Source organism: Tachypleus tridentatus, chromosome 4, assembly GCF_004210375.1.
Source record: "Tachypleus tridentatus isolate NWPU-2018 chromosome 4, ASM421037v1, whole genome shotgun sequence".
NCBI lineage: Eukaryota > Metazoa > Arthropoda > Merostomata > Xiphosura > Limulidae > Tachypleus > Tachypleus tridentatus.
In genome coordinates, this window is record NC_134828.1 from 67,317,456 (window position 1) to 67,336,616 (window position 19,161).

The 19,161-nt window shown below is 31.4% G+C and overlaps 1 protein-coding gene across 1 annotated transcript; it reads left to right on the forward strand.

Annotated features, from left to right (window-relative positions):
- Window positions 1-6,604: 6,604 nt before the first annotated feature.
- On the forward strand, window positions 6,605-15,068 carry LOC143249356 (ribosome biogenesis protein BRX1 homolog). Its single transcript, XM_076499069.1, has 10 exons — window positions 6,605-6,756; window positions 7,348-7,459; window positions 7,858-7,901; window positions 8,688-8,758; window positions 8,890-8,939; window positions 9,929-10,002; window positions 10,650-10,700; window positions 11,877-12,012; window positions 13,401-13,495; window positions 13,686-15,068. Exons 1-10 carry the CDS (start codon window positions 6,640-6,642, stop codon window positions 13,872-13,874), a joined length of 939 nt encoding a protein of 312 aa, XP_076355184.1. The 5' UTR covers window positions 6,605-6,639; the 3' UTR covers window positions 13,875-15,068.
- The last annotated feature ends 4,093 nt before the right edge of the window (window positions 15,069-19,161 follow it).

Here is a 19,161-nt window from a genome sequence, read left to right on the forward strand (position 1 = left end):
CTATACTCCTTTCCTTTGAGTGTAATTTTTGTTTAGCGATTTTAAAATATCATATGACTTTTTAAAAGTTATAATAAGGTTTCTTAAAGTGTTAGGGAAAACTAACTTGGGTAGGCCGGAGAGAAGTTTGGGAGGGCATAGGGAAACACTCGCTCATTAGCGCTGGCCTTGCACAAGGCACGTAAATTGTTTATACTTAATGAGTTGTATAGTGGACAATAAATTGAGTTCATCATTTCCTGTTTGGATAATATAACGTTTGCTCATTTCTATTTTAAGAAATGAAGCGTTCATTTGCTCCTATGCTGTCCTGTAAGTGTAATGAATAAATAATGGCTATAGCAAGAGTTTAAGCCAAGATATATTCCAATTTATTACACAAAACGATTTTGCGCATTTAATGATAGGCATAACCTATTCCAAGAGTAGTTCACGAACTTTTTATTATTACTACATCACTTTGCTTGGTACAGATTTCAAGTTATTAATATATAAGGTTTGGCGTGATCTGGCAGTTAGGCCGCTCGACTTGTAATGTATAGGTTGCAGGGTCGAAACCCAGCGCTGAACATGTTTGCTCTTTCAGCTATGGTAGCTTTATAATGTGATACTCAATCCCACTTTTTAGCGATAAATCGTATCCCAAAATAATTTTTAGTTAGGAACCATCGGTCGGTTGCCTTCCCCGCGGTTGACAGTTTGAAATTAGAGACTATGGCGAACAACTGCATTAGCTTTTCTTAAACAAGACAATCAGTTAATAAATATCGGTAAGTACTAAAGATTAAAATTTATAGAGCACATATTTTATACTTAAATAAGATTTAAGTTTGATTTTGTTTTGGTTTGGTTTTCATCACATCATACCACTTCAAAACTGGCACTACCATAAAATCGTAAATGTTTACGTATACAACTTATTTATGGGTGAAGTACTTTACTTTTTGAAAATATTATTTTTACCTTGAAAATCGTTTTAAATAGTAGTATTTTAAGACAATCTATTCACATTTTTATGGTGTTTTAAGTAATGACGCTTAAATTGTTTTCATTCAAAAACTTGGTATTTCAAGTTTAGATGGCACCATAAGCAAAATACGAACAAAAAGAGAGGTAAAAGGCTATTTAAGTTTGGTACCGAGTTTTTAGGTCGTTGAAGGACTGGGAGGGTCATTTACATTTTCGACTATAACTACCTCTGCTTTGAAACTGTTGATGAGAGGCTGAGCAATCAGTCAGTAGCATCCAAGCGTGATATATGTATCTATATATATCTGTAAGTATGTATTATAAATTATCTATGTTTCTTCACTGAAGGAAAACATTTAAACGTTTGTTTAAAAACATTTAAAGATCAGTAATATGCTCCTTTAAATATTTTTAATCAGAGTTTTCAATCAGGATTTTACAGAACCTAATTTTTCAATCCATTCCGGACCGTTTGTTTATTGGCTAACACCTTTACCAAAACCTAATTGGACAAACAAACAAGCGGTTGCTGCATCTTTTATGAAAAGCAGATATTCTGCTGTCTACAAAACATATATTGACATTTAGTTAGAAAGTGTACTGATCTTGTATTGATAAAGCAACATTAATACAGAAATTGAATAAAATGCTTACGTGTGGAACTTATGATAAATGCCTTCAGTGTCAGTGTGGATATAAGTATATCATTTGTTTTTTACCTGGTTTACTGATATAGAAATTATTGAAGTTTTCGTTTACTTACTTTGTATACATTTATAGCATAAACAGTGAACCAAAAATAATTGAGCTTGCCTTGACCTAGTTGCTTTGTTTCTGTATAATATATAATGTTTATTTTGCAATTATATATAGTATCTGGATTGAAATGATTAACCTATCAGTAAGTTATAGCTAATCAATGCTATAAAAACAAAGGTCTCAAGATGATGCTGTTGACTGAATAAAAAACAGACAAGCTTACCTGTTTAATTCAGGCTCATTTTCTTTGTTCAGAACCCTTCGATTAAACTCCTTGCTTTACAGTAAAGAGATATATAACTTATGTTAAATATCTGACATTAAAATATAATACACAAACGTATCTTTTACATTTATCAGAACTAAACGATAGGCTACCACAGTTGTCAAATAAAGAGAAATAAGAAACCCCGTATTAATGAATCCCCAATTGTTCAGTAGTATGTCAGTTGGCATATAAAGCTAAAAACTGGGTTTCGATACCTGTAGTAGATACAACACAGATAGCCCATCGATTAACGACAAATAAACAAATCATGCTATTTTAATAATCTGATTTTATTTTTTTCCGTTGAGCACTATAAGTGACAAATATAACAAGTTGATTAAAATATTTAATTCATTAAATACCAACCAATTAAGGCACGTTTTAACAGCTCCAACTATTGCATTCTTCCATTCACTTAAACAAAACATGTATAGTGGCCTTATTTCAGGATCTTAGGACGAACCTCACGACGGAAGTCAGTTTTTCGGTGGCAATCTTTTCTTTTTGTTTCCCTCGAGCATTGAACTGAGGACATTTCACCCTATAAATGAGTGCGCTATCACCTAAGTCAAAGGGTTAAACCACTAATAAGATGTTTTTCGCAACTTCAACACAATAATGAAATTGGTTGAATTCGAAATTTTGAAAAATGCTAAGAACTTATATTTGTTAAAAAAAAAACAGTTTAACCTATTAGAGGACCATATTGGTTGTAATAGTTGTAACTCCAAATTAAACAGTATGTATAATCCAACTTAGGTAATATTTAGTGGTTCAAATAGTAAATGTGGGTATGATTAGTTGTGAAATAAAACAAAATATTATTGTCGCAAAGAGGACTCTCTTATCAGTGTCGTGAGAATATGAAAATCTTAATATTATTATTTTATTGCATGTAGTATTTTCTCGTGTGGAAGATTTCTGTATCATAGAACACACTGAATATAAATATAAAGTAATATTTTTCCCTCTAGCAAAAACAAGCAAAATCTCTTATCTTATAGTGAGAGTGACCAAAGTCACGTAGTTAGCAACTGCATCTTGGGAAAATAGTATCGTTTATAATGCTATGTTTTCTTAGTTTAGAATATGGTAGATTACGATTCAGTGGAATAAGGTTTAAGATAAATTTGGTTTACAAATACATTTGAGATGTGCTTAATGTCTGAACGTTCTCAGTAAAAGTACCCACAAGATACATTTATTTTAGACTTTCATTGCATTTCATTTAAAGTTCCAAGTTTGACTGTGTGGGTATTTGGGTATTGATGTTGTTAAATACCCAGGAGGGTCAGGTACATTTGACCTCTTCCTCCCTCCCGAACGATTATAGCGTCTGTCTTTAGGGTGTTTTTTTTGTTTTTTTTTTTTTTTAAAGCTTTGGGCCAGAGTAAAAGTATAACATCATACTCAGGTCCATTTCAGGGCTCAGTCCATGCATGGACGAACAAGAAGTTTTTTGTTTTTTTTTCTTCATTTAATTTTTTTCCATATATATATATTTTTGTATTTTCATATATATATATTTTTTTTATTTTTCTCCTTTTTCTCGATTGAGAGAATGCTACTACTACTTGTAGTAACACACACACACACACACACACACAAAGAAAGTAATAATAATTATTATTATTCAATACTTGAATAATAATTCAAAAAAGAGAAAAATAAAAATAATAATAATAATGATTAAAAAAGAAAATAATAATTATAAAAAGAAACAAGGACTAAGTGTCTAGTGCATAGTGGCCAGCTTGTGTTACATTTCTTAAATATATGTTAAAAGGGGATAGGTATTTAAGACCATTTACATCATGTACGTGATATCTGTCGAGATCACACATTAAGTCATTTTTATGCCAATTCTTATTGAAATATTTTAGAGAATTATGCAAGAGTCTTTCAGCTATTGTATCTATGTTTGCATATTTGTGCATGAATGTGGTTGAGGTGCTACGTGGTACTTTATATGCTGAAGTTAGTACAGAATTTTGTATACATTGAAGTTTCTGTACATGTGCGGGTGCTATGTTAATCCAGGCAGGTGATGCATATTCTATTGTTGGTCTAATGTACGTTTTGTAGATTTTAAGTATGTTGTCTGGTGATGTTCCTTGGATTTTACCTGAAAGACTTCTTGCATAGTTTGCTCTTTACCAGATTCGTATCAGTACATTTTAATATGTGGTAGCCACGTTAATTTTGAGTCATAGGTTAGACCTAGAAATTTAGCAGAAGTAGCAGTCAGTAAAAGTGATCCATTCATATAGAGTTTTGGTGGATCTTTTTTCAGCTTATTCAGTCTGCTGAATACTATGACTTGAGTTTTTGGAATATTAATTTTGATTCTGTATTTCTGGCAGTATTCTTCGATGTTATTTAGGACTGGTTGTAGGTTCGTTGCTGCTATTGACGGAGTGGGGCACTTTTCCAGACTGCTACATCGTCAGCGAACTGTGATGCATAACCTAAATTTAGGTCCGACAGAGGCATATTACTCACGTACATGATAAATAATATAGGGCTAACAACCCCTCCCTGCGAGACTCCTGCTTCGGGTGAAAAGGACCCTGAGTGGGCCCCATTTACATTTACTTTACACATTCTGTTATCCAGGAAGTTGGACAGCCAGCGAATAGTTTCCTGGGGTAATGCCATTTCAAGCAATCTATATCGTAAGCCGTTATGCCACACTGTGTCAAATGCTTTCTCAATGTCGAGAAAGCAAGCTACAGTGCATTCTTTTTTGTTGAAGCTGTCGGTAATTGATTCTGTAAGTCGAATCAGGTGGTCTGTAGTTTGGCGGTTTTTTTCGAAATCCGTTTTGAATTTCTGGTAATTTTGAATTTTCTTCTAAGTAAACTGACAGACGATTACTAATTATCCTCTCTAATACTTTGCCAATACAACTGGTTAAGCTAATCGGGCGGTAGTTGTTTGGTTTATTCGCTGGCTTTCCTTCTTTCTGGAACATTAATATTATTGCTTCCTTCCAAGAAACGGGGATATATCCAGCTGATAGTGAGAGATTAAATAACGCTGTTAGTTTCATTTAAAATGATATTGTTTCACTGTGCTTGAATTCTGTGCGGTCTTTTAATGACTTTCTGGATCACGTGTTTATGTTAAAAATGCATATAAGTTAAATAAACAAAAAACGTTAGTAATATCTATATCATTAAAGCAGGTAAAAATAAACGACATGCCTACATATCGCATTTTCCTTTCTTCTCTGTTTCAGGCTTGTCTTCAAGTCAACAATTCAATAAAACTTTAAACCCATAACCTTGTAACTCGCGACTTAGTTGACATTTGAAATTATATTTTGAAAAACGTGGGTGAAGTATTAATCAAACAAATCCTCTTCACTCTATAGAAAATGAAACACTAGGCGAAACTATGAATAGAAAACATTCCATAATTCACCATATTTTTAATACAACAATACAAAAAGAAAACCATTTGACACTGGTATATGTTGTACATGAAACCAGATTTCTGTTCCTAAATACATTTGCTGTCGAAACCTTCTTTTATGTTGTAGCTCCAATCAGATTATTCTTAAAAGAAAATCAATGAAACTGAGAATATACATTTATGAAACATTTCTACTTTTTCTAATTACTAACTAAAAGTCATAAGTGGATGCTTTTAAGTTTTTAACAATTTGTTCATTTTCTCAATCTTATTGACGTCGGTCGAAATCAAGGATTATCGTGCTTGTACAACAAATCCTATATCTTTTTTATGGTTTACAGTTCGTGTTGCAAAAAATGTGTTCTGTGAGTATCGGTAAAAGAGAGAGAGAGAGAGTCAAATATCATTGTATGGTCAGACAAGTGTTTTTAATGGATATTGTTGTTTGCTACTTTTCTTTAGTTTATCAGTTCAAAATTAGAGGCAGATACGTTAGATGACCCTTCGTGTAACATTGAGCGAAAATTTTGAAGGAACTAAAGATGTCAATCTTATTGGAAAATCGTAGTTATTGCTGCTATGCTTGAATCTATAATTACTTCCTGTATGGTTGTAAACGTGTATATGTAGTAATTATGGTTAGGGCCTGGCATGGCCTAGCGCGTTAAGGCGCGCACTTCGTAATCTGAGGGTCGCGGATTCGCGCCCGAGTCGCGCCAAACATGCTCGCCCTCCCAGCCGTGGGGGCGTTATAATGTGACGGTCAATCCCACTATTCGTTGGTAAAAGAGTAGCCCAAGAGTTGGCGGTGGGTGGTGATGACTAGCTGCCTTCCCTCTAGTCTTACACTGCTAAATTAGGGACGGCTAGCACATATAGCCCTCGAGTAGCTTTGTGCGAAATTCCAAAACAAATAATTATGGTTAATTATGGAAGAATAGGGAACACATAGTTTCCAAAGTGTGCTTTATCATTTAATTATGATCCTTTTTTTTACTACTTTTTATTCTTCTGCTTTGTTGAACATCTTTTTTGCTCACGATACACATCCAATTAAGTTGTTATTAAACGCATCTTTGAACTGATACCACTTCATAAAATATAGGTAAATTTTAATTTCTGTTTAACTTTTATGTTACACTTTTTGTTTGAATACATGTTAAGATTACCATGATTAAAAAAAATATTTTGGTCATGTTTAAATAGGTGGCACTAGTGTAAAAAATATGGCGAGGAGTAAAGCTAAACGTAAAGCACATGTTGTTGAAAAAGAAGAGAAAAGTGATCCAGAAATTAAAAATGTTCCATCATCGCGGCTATCTGATGAACCACCTCCCAAAAGAGTTTGTATTCTATTTTCTGAACATGATCCAAAACAAATAACATTTAAGAGCCCAAGATATTTAAACTATAATATAGCCATAGATCTATATGTAGTTGTAAAATTATACGATTAAGTTTAAAGCGGTATGCTCTGTACTCGTTTACCGTTAATATTAATAGTTTAGGGTTGATGAGTCGCCTTTGGCAACATTGTGTGTAACATGTGAAAGTTAAACTGAAAACTAATACAGTAAAACTTCTTTATAACACTTGATAAGATAATAGTAATACTAGTAGCTTTTAATGAACGTTTTACATTAGAAATAATTATTTTATTCTTAATTATTTCACAATTATAATGTTAAAAAATTCTGTTATGACCACGTAAAAGGTCTTGTTTTGTTGTGTTTGCTAAATATTTTAAAATTGCACAAGATTCAGTGTACTATTATTAACCTTAATAATCTGATTTCTCAAAACTGAATAAATAATTTCATGATATAGTACTTCTTTAGGTTGTTTCTCCCTGTCATTAACATTTCTGTCATGCTTCATATATATATATGAGTTTGTTTCAATGGCTATATACCTCCTCTGTTTTCATATTAAAGGGAAAGTGGACCAATAAGCAGAGAGTACTGATATTTGCATCCAGAGGTATTACTTTTCGTGACCGTCACCTGATGCAAAATTTGCAGGCGTTGCTGCCTCATTCAAAGAAAGGTAGAATACAGATTTTATTTTGACAAATGTTTTAATTTGGGCATTTTACAACTGGTAGGATATTTGCTTAGCCACTGTATGATTTAACCAAAAATAATTTCAAATTTCTAAATAAAATTAAGAAACTGTGTTTGCAATGAAAGTGAAATAACAGTTGTAGTTCCTTTGGATTGTCTAAACTAGTCTATTTAATGGAATATATAAACTTTTAAAAATGTGATTTGCTTCTTATAGCTATAAAAGGTAATTGCAGAATTTTTTTTGCTATCTTTGATGTTATCAACACTGCTGTTTTTAAAAATTAAGTTTACTGCATGTGTGACTTGATAGCTAAAGTTATTTATATATGGTGGTCTGTAACAATAAATATAATTATGAAGAAATGGGACCTCTTTCAGAGTCAAAAATGGAGAAAAAAGACTCGTTGTTTGTTATAAATGAGGTAAGTTTTAACAATTTATTGTCATATAATCATATAAATATCAAAGATCCATTAATATGTAGTTTTCTTACATCCTGTACTTATTATAGAGGTAAAAAATTTTATTCCTGTTTATAATAGATTTAGAATAGGTGAGATTTTTAAAAGTGGAGATAGGAGCTTAATAAGATTTGTGTTGTATGATTTATTGTTCATCTTTCATTTCTTTTAAACCATTGTGATATAGTTTTTAAATAATCTGAGATCTTATGTTCCAACTGTGAGAGCTTGACTTTTTAGTTCAAAATGTAAAAGGGAAACTTCCATTTTACTTGACATGGCACATATTTCATAGATTCTGATTTAGTCTGAAACTGTTTTTATTGAAAAATAATTTAATATGAAATTATATTTTCATTAAATAAAATTGGGTTAAAATAAAATAGATCTTGGTACTTGTGTAGAAAATAAAATGAAGCCTCTTTGGAGTTGTTCAGTTACATGGGAATCACTTGTGGTTTAAACTGTTTGCTGATTATGACTAGACACCTTACCTTCCATTTATATGTAAAAACGGCTCGTTTGGGCTGAGAAAACACTTTACATAGAAGAACGAACAACTTTTCGTGGGTTTCTCGTCATCACTTACCTTCCATGTATTACAATAACCATAATCTCTGCACATTGTAGCAAATTGTAATTTTGAGGATGTTGGAAAGAACTGTCACTTTCTGAAAAAACTGTTTAATTTTAATAATCCTATCTTATGCAAAATTAATCTAACATTGTATGTTTTATTAATTTCAGATATGTGAAATGAAAAATTGTAATAAGTCTATATATTTTGAAAATAAGAAAAGACAAGACCTCTACATGTGGTAAGAAATTGCTTTAAAACTTTTTTCTAACTGAAAATGCATTTTTATTTAAAAGAATTTTTACCAATCAGAATTTTTAAGTGATTATTTTTTAAAATTAATTTTCATAAATGATACTTTCTTCTGTTCAGGGTATCTAATGTACCAAGAGGACCATCTGTTAAGTTTCTTGTTCAGAATGGTAAGATATTTTTTAACTTTTTTAACAGTTTTTTGAAAATATTCAAAATATATTCTTATTTACTTTAATATATTTTTGTACGTGTCCCATTGCTGTGAAAGCAATAAGCCCACTGATTTACAATGCTAAAATCACAGGTTTGATCTTCCTTGGTGTATGCAGCAAATAACCTGAAGTGGCTTTGCTATAAGAAAAAACACAAACACAACATCCTCTACATGTAAGCATAATGAATACAGCTTTATAGTATTGTTTACCAACAATTCAACATCATTTTAGTTACCAATGTGAACCATTATTTTAAAATACCAACAGCATAATAAGGTCAGATATGTAAAAGAAAAGAAATTCTACATTTTACTAAGATAGCTCTATAAGAAGAGAAAAATATGTCAGACAATGACTTTAATATTTTTGGTGAAAATTTTGGAATTTACTGTTTTTTGTTTTCAAATTGCTCACGTCAGTAATACTTTACTTTAATGCTGAAAACAACAAGTGTTAACTGGAGAGTTTGTCAGTTTATATTCAATCATACAGACACTATGAACTAGCTATTTTGAAATGGGGGAGTTAAACTTAAGAATACATTACTGTAGTATGTCGTCAGTGTTAAATAACTGGAACATTTTTATATTGTAACTGCCAAAACCATTTTTAGACCTATTTTTTGTTTTAGTTTTATTAATTATTATAAAAAATGTCATTTGTAACAAAATTTCTTTATTCTTAACCATCACTAAATTAAACTTATGGTTTTTTGTTTTTTTAATTGTATAAAAATTGTAATGGTGAGATAAGCTTTTATGGTTGACCAAACAATTTAGTTAGGTAAAGACAAGTGAATGAATCAGTTTTATTTGTTTAATTACTAATTTTTATCATTTCCACTTTTTTAAATTTATATGTTTTTTAGAGTTATTACTCTAATAGAACTATATATATTCTGGTTTTAAAAGTTTCAGATTGATGTCATATTTTTCTTTTAGTGCATACAATGGAGGAACTGAAATTAACAGGGAACTGTCTGAAAGGTTCAAGACCTTTGCTTTCATTTGATAAGGTAGGATTGCTGTTTTTCAAGAAGTAAACTGTCTATAGTTTTGAAACTGTAGACAATTACTGAATGGTTTTTGTGTGCAGTCTGAATTGTGACAGATGCAAGGTGTGTTTTATGTAAACCAACAGATAGTGGGATAAATCATACAAGTTTTTGAAAATACTAAAATGTACTCTTCATTCATTCCTGTGTGAAGCTTTGAAAATAATATTGTCATAAGTAAAAGTTGTAAGTTTACCAAGATTAGTGTTAATTACGTACATAAAAAATAAATAGTATTATTTTTTGCTTACTTTTAAGATGTTTTAGTTGTAGTTGGAAGTATTAATGTGTTGATATTAAATGATTTAATAATTATCAGTGGATTTATATTCACTTGGAACAGTGTTCTTTATTCAGCTTGTTGTAAAACACTCTTTCAAGGAAACAATCTAAATATTAGACTACAGGATGAACATTTTTACATCTTTTTCTAAATATATAAACTTCTTTAATCAGTTGCTTATGATCTTTAGTATACCCTGTAAACAGAATGGAACAGAAACACAAAATGGTTTCAGCACAGTAATAGAATAGTTACTTCATTATTTTCAAGATTTCTAAATTAAGGACAGGAAACTGTACTAATAATTAACATTTTGTATTTTCAGAATTTTGACAAGGTTCCTCATTTTTCACTTTTAAAAGAGCTACTAGTACAGGTAACTTATTGTGTACATTTATATCACTGTTTCACTTTTTTAAAGAACTAGTACAAGAAAATTGTTGAGTAGGTCTAAGAATTAGTACAAGTAAATTGTTGAGTACGTCTAAGAATTAGTACAAGTAAATTGTTGTATGTTTATAGCATTGTTTCACTTTTATAAGAATTAGTACAAGTAAATTGATAAGTACATTTATAACATTGTTTCATTTTAAAAGAACTAGTAGGAGAAAATTGAGTACATTTATAGCATTGTTTCATTTTAAAGAACTTATAGAAAATTGTTGATGAGTAGTATGTTCATTATATATAGGTATAAAGCGTTCCTTTATATTGGTTTATTTTGGTTTAAAAGAACTACGTTTGTTTATGTTTGTTTCTTTATTTAGTATTTGAGTGAAAATTGTTGAGTATGTATATACCATTGTTTCACTTTTATAAGAACTAGTACAAGTAAATTGATGAGTATGTTTGTAGCATTGTTTCGCTTTTAAAGAACTAGCTCAAGTATGTTATTTTATTGCATTTTTAAAAGAACTGCTAGTACAAATAAGTAAGCTTATGTCATTGGCTCACTTTTGTAAGTTACTAACCTAATCTGTATTGCTATAACATCAACTAGAATGTGATGAAGTGTAAAAAAAGTGTATATCTACTTCAGAAATCAATGGGGAAGATGGACCTAAAACTGCTTTATAGTTTAATGTAAAGATAAAGTTTTGTGCATGAGGTAATTGATTTGTAGAAGTGTCCATACTTTGTTTCATTTCTAAAAAAAACATTTAGGATGGGGGTTAACCTTGCCAAACTAATTATTTTGCTACAATTAATAAGAAATTAGCAGATGTTTACATGTATAGGATTTGTTCTGTTCATTATTGTCTCACTTTTTTGCATAATTTTTAAGCACTTTAGCAAAGTAATAAATTTTCTCATTTATTTGTTCTTGAAATATTTTATGCAAGTTAAATGAAAGTTTCTTATAAACACAACTTTACTCATATTATTGAACAACATAAAAGTGTGCAAACAAGTTAGCCATTTTATTTTACTTGAAGAAATGAGTAGTTGTATGTCAATAAACTTATAATTTTTAATATTCTAGTTTTTTAAGTTCATTCTTTGTTGTTCTTTGCAATGGCAAGCTACAGTTCTTTATATTTGTGATTACTAGGTCTTTGGTACACCAAACCATCATCCTAGAAGTCAACCTTTCACAGATCATGTCTTTACTTTCTCCATTCTTGATAACAGAATCTGGTTCAGAAATTATCAGATAATGGAAGAAGATGGCTCCCTCGTGGAGATTGGTAAGATTTATGTGTTAGAATTTTCAGTAGTGTGTGTGCATTTGCTTCTTTTCTTTTGGCAAACCAGTTTCTTTATTATTCTGTGTAAAACATGTTGCTATAGATGTCTGTATGTGGTACAGCTTTCTTTAATTAGTAGTTAGATCCTAACTGCTTTGTCTTGAATAAAAACTGTGTTGTTAGAGATTTACTGGTTTAATGCAATTTCCTGTTTTCTGAGGTCCTAACAATTACAATGTTGCAGCCATTTTACAAAAGATTTTTTTTAATACTTCAGGCTTCAAACTTCTAAAGGCACTTGTAAATGGTTGCTTGTTATTTTTTCCCCTCTAGTAAAACTTTTATTGTGTATGCTATTTATGTATATAAATCTTCTGATTTGTTTCTTTTCAAATGTATTTTTGGTGGCAATAAAAAATAATTTTAATTGCATTTAACAACGTTTTTATTTGAACCATTCCACAAAAGTTACAAAACATGTTTGCTTTGTGCAGAAGTTAGTGTATTTAGGCCATGTGTGCTTGGGTCGACACAGTTCACAGTACGCCACTGCTGACAGCTACCCTACACTGAAAAAGGTATATCATTGTAAAAAGTTATTGTTTAAATTTAATGCTGAAAGCTGGCAAAGCATTAAAAGTCAATAACTATATTTTTGTGTTAATCACAAAAAAATTAAGAAAAATTTGGAGAAAAAAAAAGCCTGTGCATCTTATATGATTTTTATTTTATTATAACCTCCAATGATCAACCACTTGGACACCGTGTTTCTAATCACATTACCATCAGAGCTGTAATGCAGAAGCTGGATAGTGTGAGCCTATCACGTGTGGTAATTATCCACACATTATTATGCTGTGTAATGTTTACTGCATTATATTGTGGGCTTGATGATGGAGTAGGTGGATGGACCAATGGAAGATAGCATTGTGAGATTGATCAATTTTTGTAAACTTTTCAAAATATTAGTTTAAGTTGAAAATCACAGGTATTTGTTTTAAATGATATCAAGGAATGTTCATACATCATACTTATTAAACAGAAATGTTTAATAGTGTTTTTTTTTGTAATTTACTGAAAGTGTTTTTTATTAAAAATTATAATGAAATTTTTTCTGAAGCTATAAGCATTGAAAAATTAAATCATGCCTGTGGATGTATGCCTATTGAAAATTTTAATGTTTGTAAATCGTTGATCTTATAATTTAAGATAAGTGGATTATGAAGTGTAGTAGTTCTCTAACTTTTCCAAAATATATCAAACTAATATTTTAATGTTTAATCTTTAAAATAAAACTGGAAACATGTTTACTTTTAAAGATTTTTGTGGGTTTAATGAAGTGCAATTTTTTCACATTTTGATGCATTTGGATTTCTCATGTTTATTAGGACCCAGATTTGTCTTGAATCCAGTTAAGATTTTTGAGGGAAGTTTTGGTGGACCAGTCTTGTACAGTAATCCCAAATACATTTCTCCAAATGTGGTGAGTAACTTAGTCTCATTTGAAGTGCATTTCAAGGTCTGTTGTAGTAAAAGTATAACTATAAAGGTTATATTAGACTTGCAAAATTATTTGTATTTAAAAAATTATTTTCATTTTTGTATCTTAAAGAAAATGTCTTATGGCAACTTTTATATTTACCTTTCTAAAAATGTTTATAATGCATTTTTAGCATCGGGCAATGCTGAAGAAAATGGCTTCAGGCCGTTATAAGGATCGAGCAGAACATAAAGAATATATAAAAAATAGGAAGCCTGAAAAGTCGTACAACTTAGACCCTCTAGATGAAATATTCACAACAATACCACCTGAAGAAGCGAAGGGAATTGCCAAGAAGACATTTTTTAGAAGAAAAGAATGAATATATGTATATATGGATTTTCATAGTCAAACATTAACTGATGTTTTGGAATGGGAGAACCACTGTACATCACATTATTGAGGGCTTAGTAAAATGTTTTTTTTAAGTTTGTTCTCAAGTTTGTTCAAAAAATAAATTTTAAAATATTTTTTCCCTTCATGGGTGGGTAATAGTATATTGTTTATAAGAGCCAGAGTTTTTATTTGATAGACTTGTTAACATATTAAACTGTGGCTTGGAAAGTTCAGTGTGTCTTGATATGCTGATATAGTTGTAGGGACATCCTACTATTCAGTTGAGATTATCCTTGCTGGTAAAAGATGATGCTAAATGGCCACTCTCATTCTCATCAGCAGTTCTAAATTAGGAATGGCTATGTCTGAAGCTGTGGATTTCTGTTCTGTTCTGGCCATTTAGTTCATGTATTGTATGAGATGCCATTCAAGTTGAAAATACCAAATAATCAAATGTGAAACTACATTATTTACTGAGAAACTAAAATTTTGTTTGGACGAAAATAATCTAGAAGAGCAACAAGAATTGAAAATTTATAAACTTTATTAAGACATTTAGTTTAACAAATATATAAAGAATCACTTAAGATTTACAACTGCAACTATAATTCTTTTGATATTTCTATTTGCAAACAAACAACTTGCTGTAAAACAGTTTATTAACTATTTGCACAATTATTACATTCAGTTCATATTTATAAACTCTTCACTTTCAAAAAGGGTTAATTACATTAATTCTCCAGTATTGATCACAAAATAACAGGATCCATATAAACTTTTCAAGTATGTTCATGATATTTCTCAAAAGATTTATCAGTATATAAATATGTTATTAGGCATCTAGGGTTCTGAACAAATTTGATGGCTATGTGGGGCATCTTAATGTGAATTAAACCTGTTCTGCAACATGTGATGACCACCAAACACTTCTCTTTAAAAAAAAAATTTGAAGCAAGTGGCATGATAAACAGTGGCAAGCTGCTTTACTCATTTAGTAAGAGACACCAGATGTAGTGACACTTTGAAACATGGGTATTGGAAGCAAGTATTAAAACTTGAGATGGTATGATATCAGTACTTGTGTATAGAAACAACAGAAGAAATTCACACAACACTCCTAAAGAAGCTGTAAAGTGAAATGTTGAGTATCTAATTAAATAAAAGCAACGTTTTGGAGTTATTATGGCTATTTATTTCTAGTATTCATTTTATCTATCTACATGTAAAGAGGATAATGTCAGTCTGTCTGTAAAACTTACACAATTTAAGTCTGATTTGGATTAAACTTCACACAATTTTTTAACATCGTTATGGGAATTTCCTAACAAAGTTTCATTGCAATTGGATCTGTTGTAAAAGGCTTATTTAAAGCATGTGTCCAATTTTGTTTTTAAATCAATAAATCAGTTAAGTTTTATATTGCACCAAAATGAAAAATGCTATAAAATAGATCATTGCTAAAATTCGGAAAAAGTTTAAAAATGGGTCTTTCTCGTTGAGAATTGTTGTGATGTATTCAAAAGAAAAGCGACTTTTATGCTAGAGAATTTAAACATATGCTATGAATTACATTGTCCTCTAATTGAAGGAATTGCTAGTCTTTTATACAGAGTTTATTGCATATAAATTTGTTAGAATTTTGTAGTGCCTCGATTTTTGTAAGTTACACAAATATTTTCTTACTTCAGTGCAAGTATAAAAAGAGTTGAAAAACATTGAAAATTACAATGCAAAATGGAAAAGTGGCTTATCATGGAGAAAGTTTGAAACTTTGAAAAAGAAAATGAAATGTCAGGATGTAAATTACTGAAAGAAAGAGATTGGCTTGTTCAATTTATGTTGCAAGATTCTGTGAGAAGAAACCAGGAAAAAAACCTGAAATATAGAAGCGCATCAAACTGCTTGCCAAGATGCAGTTAGAAGAAGTTAGGACACTTTTGTGACAGAGAAGCACACTGTTAACCTTGGCAAGATTCTAAATGAACAGCCAGTCATTGGGCAGCATTACTACTAGTATGAAATACTATTGGTTGGTTGATATTTTTATTAACGTTATAGCTTCAGAAATACTGTTTAGACCTGATATATAATATTTCTAGTTTTTTCTTTACATGTTAACTTACAAGTCCCCTTCTGGGACATCAGTAAGCCTATGGATATACAATGGTAAAATCAGGGGTTTAGTTCCTTTAGGTGAACACAGCAGATAGCCTGATGTGGCTTTATCAGAGAACACACACTTCATACAAAGTTTTACCAGTTAAAGAAAAAATACTCAGATTTTAAATATATTTTTGCACACAGAGCATGAAATTCCAATGAGGTTAAATAATTAAGTTGAAAGAAACAAAGTGTTCAATTTTTTTGTTGTTAAGCACAAATTTACATAATGGGATATTTGCACTCTTCCCACCACAGGTATCAAAAATCAGATTTTAGAAGAATAAGTATGCAGACATACCACTGTGCTACTGGGAGTCTTTTTTATTGTTAATTAAAGGCTTATTTTATCTTTTTTATGCTGTTGATGTAAATATTAATGTTAGACAGAAGACAGAATTTAATGTTATTTAAAAAAATAGTAAAGTAATTTGTAGTGTATTCTGAATCATAGCTCACTGAAGAGCTTTGAGCTTAACAACAAATAAACGAAGCTTAATAAGGCCAGGTGATAAAGGCTTTCAACTTAATCTGTGGGTTACGGATTCGAATTCAAGTCACACCAAACGTGCTTGCCCTTTCAGCCATGGGGGCATTATAATGTGACGACCAATCCCACTATTCTTTGGTAAAAGAGTAGCCCAAGAGTTGGCGGTGGGTGGTGATGACTAGCTGCCTTCCCTCTAGTCTTACACTGCTAAATTAGGGACGGCTAGCGCAGATAGCCCTCGTGTAGCTTTGCGCAAAATTCAAAACAAACTAAACCGTACCTAATTATGAAGTGGTATAGAAGACAGGGGTTAGAACCACTTACAGACAACTCGTGGGCTACTCCAGTGGTATTGAAAGATTTGATCGTCACTTTTATAATGCACTTATGGCACAGCCCAACAAGATAACTACTGGTCCGTGACCGTCCAACAGTGATTGTTAATAACTGACATATTTATTTTAATTGTATTGCAAGTGAACTTTTTTAAACATGGTTTGCCCTCCGCTAGTACAGCGGTAAGTCTACGGATTTGCAACTCTATCAGCAAATAGCCCGATGTGGCTTTGCTATAAGAAAACACTTAAACATGGTTTTAAACTATGTTCAACTATTTAATAAAAATATGTGAATTGTGTAATCATTGGTACTTGTATTCACAATAAAGAATGATAATTCTAGTTTAACTGACTTGTGTAATTTTATCATTATTTTAGGCAAAACTATCATGTACAGTTAGCGGTGTGAAATACAGAAAAAAAAGAGCAAACGTATTCCACAGTTTAAAACAGGTGAAGAGAAAGTGGGATATAATATCAATGACAGACTGGAATCATGGAGTATATTAGAATACATGTGAGTTAAAGAAAATGGTGATTTAGAACTAAAAAAATGCCTAGTGGCACAGCGGTATGTCTGCGGACTTACCCTCCTAGAAACCGGGCTTTGATCATTGTGGTGGGAAAAAACACAGATAGCTCATTGTGTACCTTTGATTAACTACAAACAAATCTTAAAGAAATTGTTACAGATTAAAATTTTATGAAATTTATGACTTCAGAATAACTTAATGTGTATAACGTATTTTAAAATATTTTCAATTATTTGTTCTTAAGTTTTTTTAATGATTATTATGTTACGTATTGTATATGTGAACGTAAGGCGTGCGACTCGTAATCCGAGGGTCGCGGGTTCGCGCTCGCTAAACATGCTCGCCCTCCCAGCCGTGGGGGTGTATAATGTGACGGTCAATCCCACTATTCGTTAGTAAAAGAGTAGCCCAAGAGTTGGCGGTGGGTGGTGATGACTAGCTGCCTCCCCTCTAGTCTTACACTGCTAAATTAGGGACGGCTAGCACAGATAGCCCTCGAGTAGCTTTGTGCGAAATTCCAAAAAACAAACAAACAAGTATATGTGAACGAGTAAATTGTTGATCTGAGTGAAATTTCTAAAATAATAACGTGATCGTTCCAACAAACGTATCTGAAATACTCAGTCTAATATTTTGGAGTTAGCAGTTTAAGCTTGCCGTTATGAACAAAAGAAACCCTGGAATTATTTGAGGAAATAACATTGTCATTAGTGTCTAGTTTAAATTACGTTATTTTGTGATATTTACTTATAACCATTTCGCATATGTATGTACAACGCTCACCTTTAACAATGTGCATGTCGAGATTGGTATCTGGGAGGGTAAGGTGCTAAGTTGACCTCTTCTTCCTTCTAATGTTTTATGACTCTTTTAAGTCGGTACAGTAAAGTAAAGAGCACTGTAAAACACTAACTATTACGTAAATGTGGATTCTGTATTTGTTTAAAATCACTTTTGTATGATTATTCACATAATTTAGGTGATAATTGCCATATCAGGTTCATATGTGTTTAAAACATAAGTTAGGTTGAATGTTGTTGAATGTTCAACAACCAAAACTATATACAAACAAATGGCCTAAGCATGGGCAACCCAGTATCACCAGTTCTTGCCAATATTTTTATGACACAAGTTGAAACACAAGCAATTAACAAGTTAGGTGACAGTTGCCATATCAGGATCATATGTGTTTTAAATACAAGTTAGGTGATAGTTGCCATATGAGGGTCATTATGTGTTTTAAACATGATTTAGGTGGTAGTTGTCAGTTGGACATATTAGGGTCATTGTGTGTTTTAAACATGTTTTGTAAGTGTTCTTTAATTGCTTCAGTTTTTTGGATGTTTGTGTAGATGGTTTTCTGGTCGTACATTATCGTAGGACAGGTTTTGTGTGATTTGTAATTATGGGTCTATCTATTAATATTTTTTCCAGAAGTTTTGTGAGTCGGCCTGTTCATTTAATTTATCCCAGAACGAGCACCAGTTCTCTTGTTTTTAAATGTTTAATTTCTTTCCTCATTATGTTTCTGTAAAGCTACATGAGGGATATGTACTCTATCCGCGCTTAATTTAGAAGTGGTTTGACTAGAAGGAAGGCAGTTAGCCAGCATTACTCATCACCAACTCTTAGACTACTCTTTTACCAGCGAATAGTGGGATTCACTGTCACATTATAGCGCTCCCATGGCTGAAAGTTCGAGTATGTTGGGTGACAGGGATTCGAGCCCATGCCCTTTAGATTGTTAAAGAC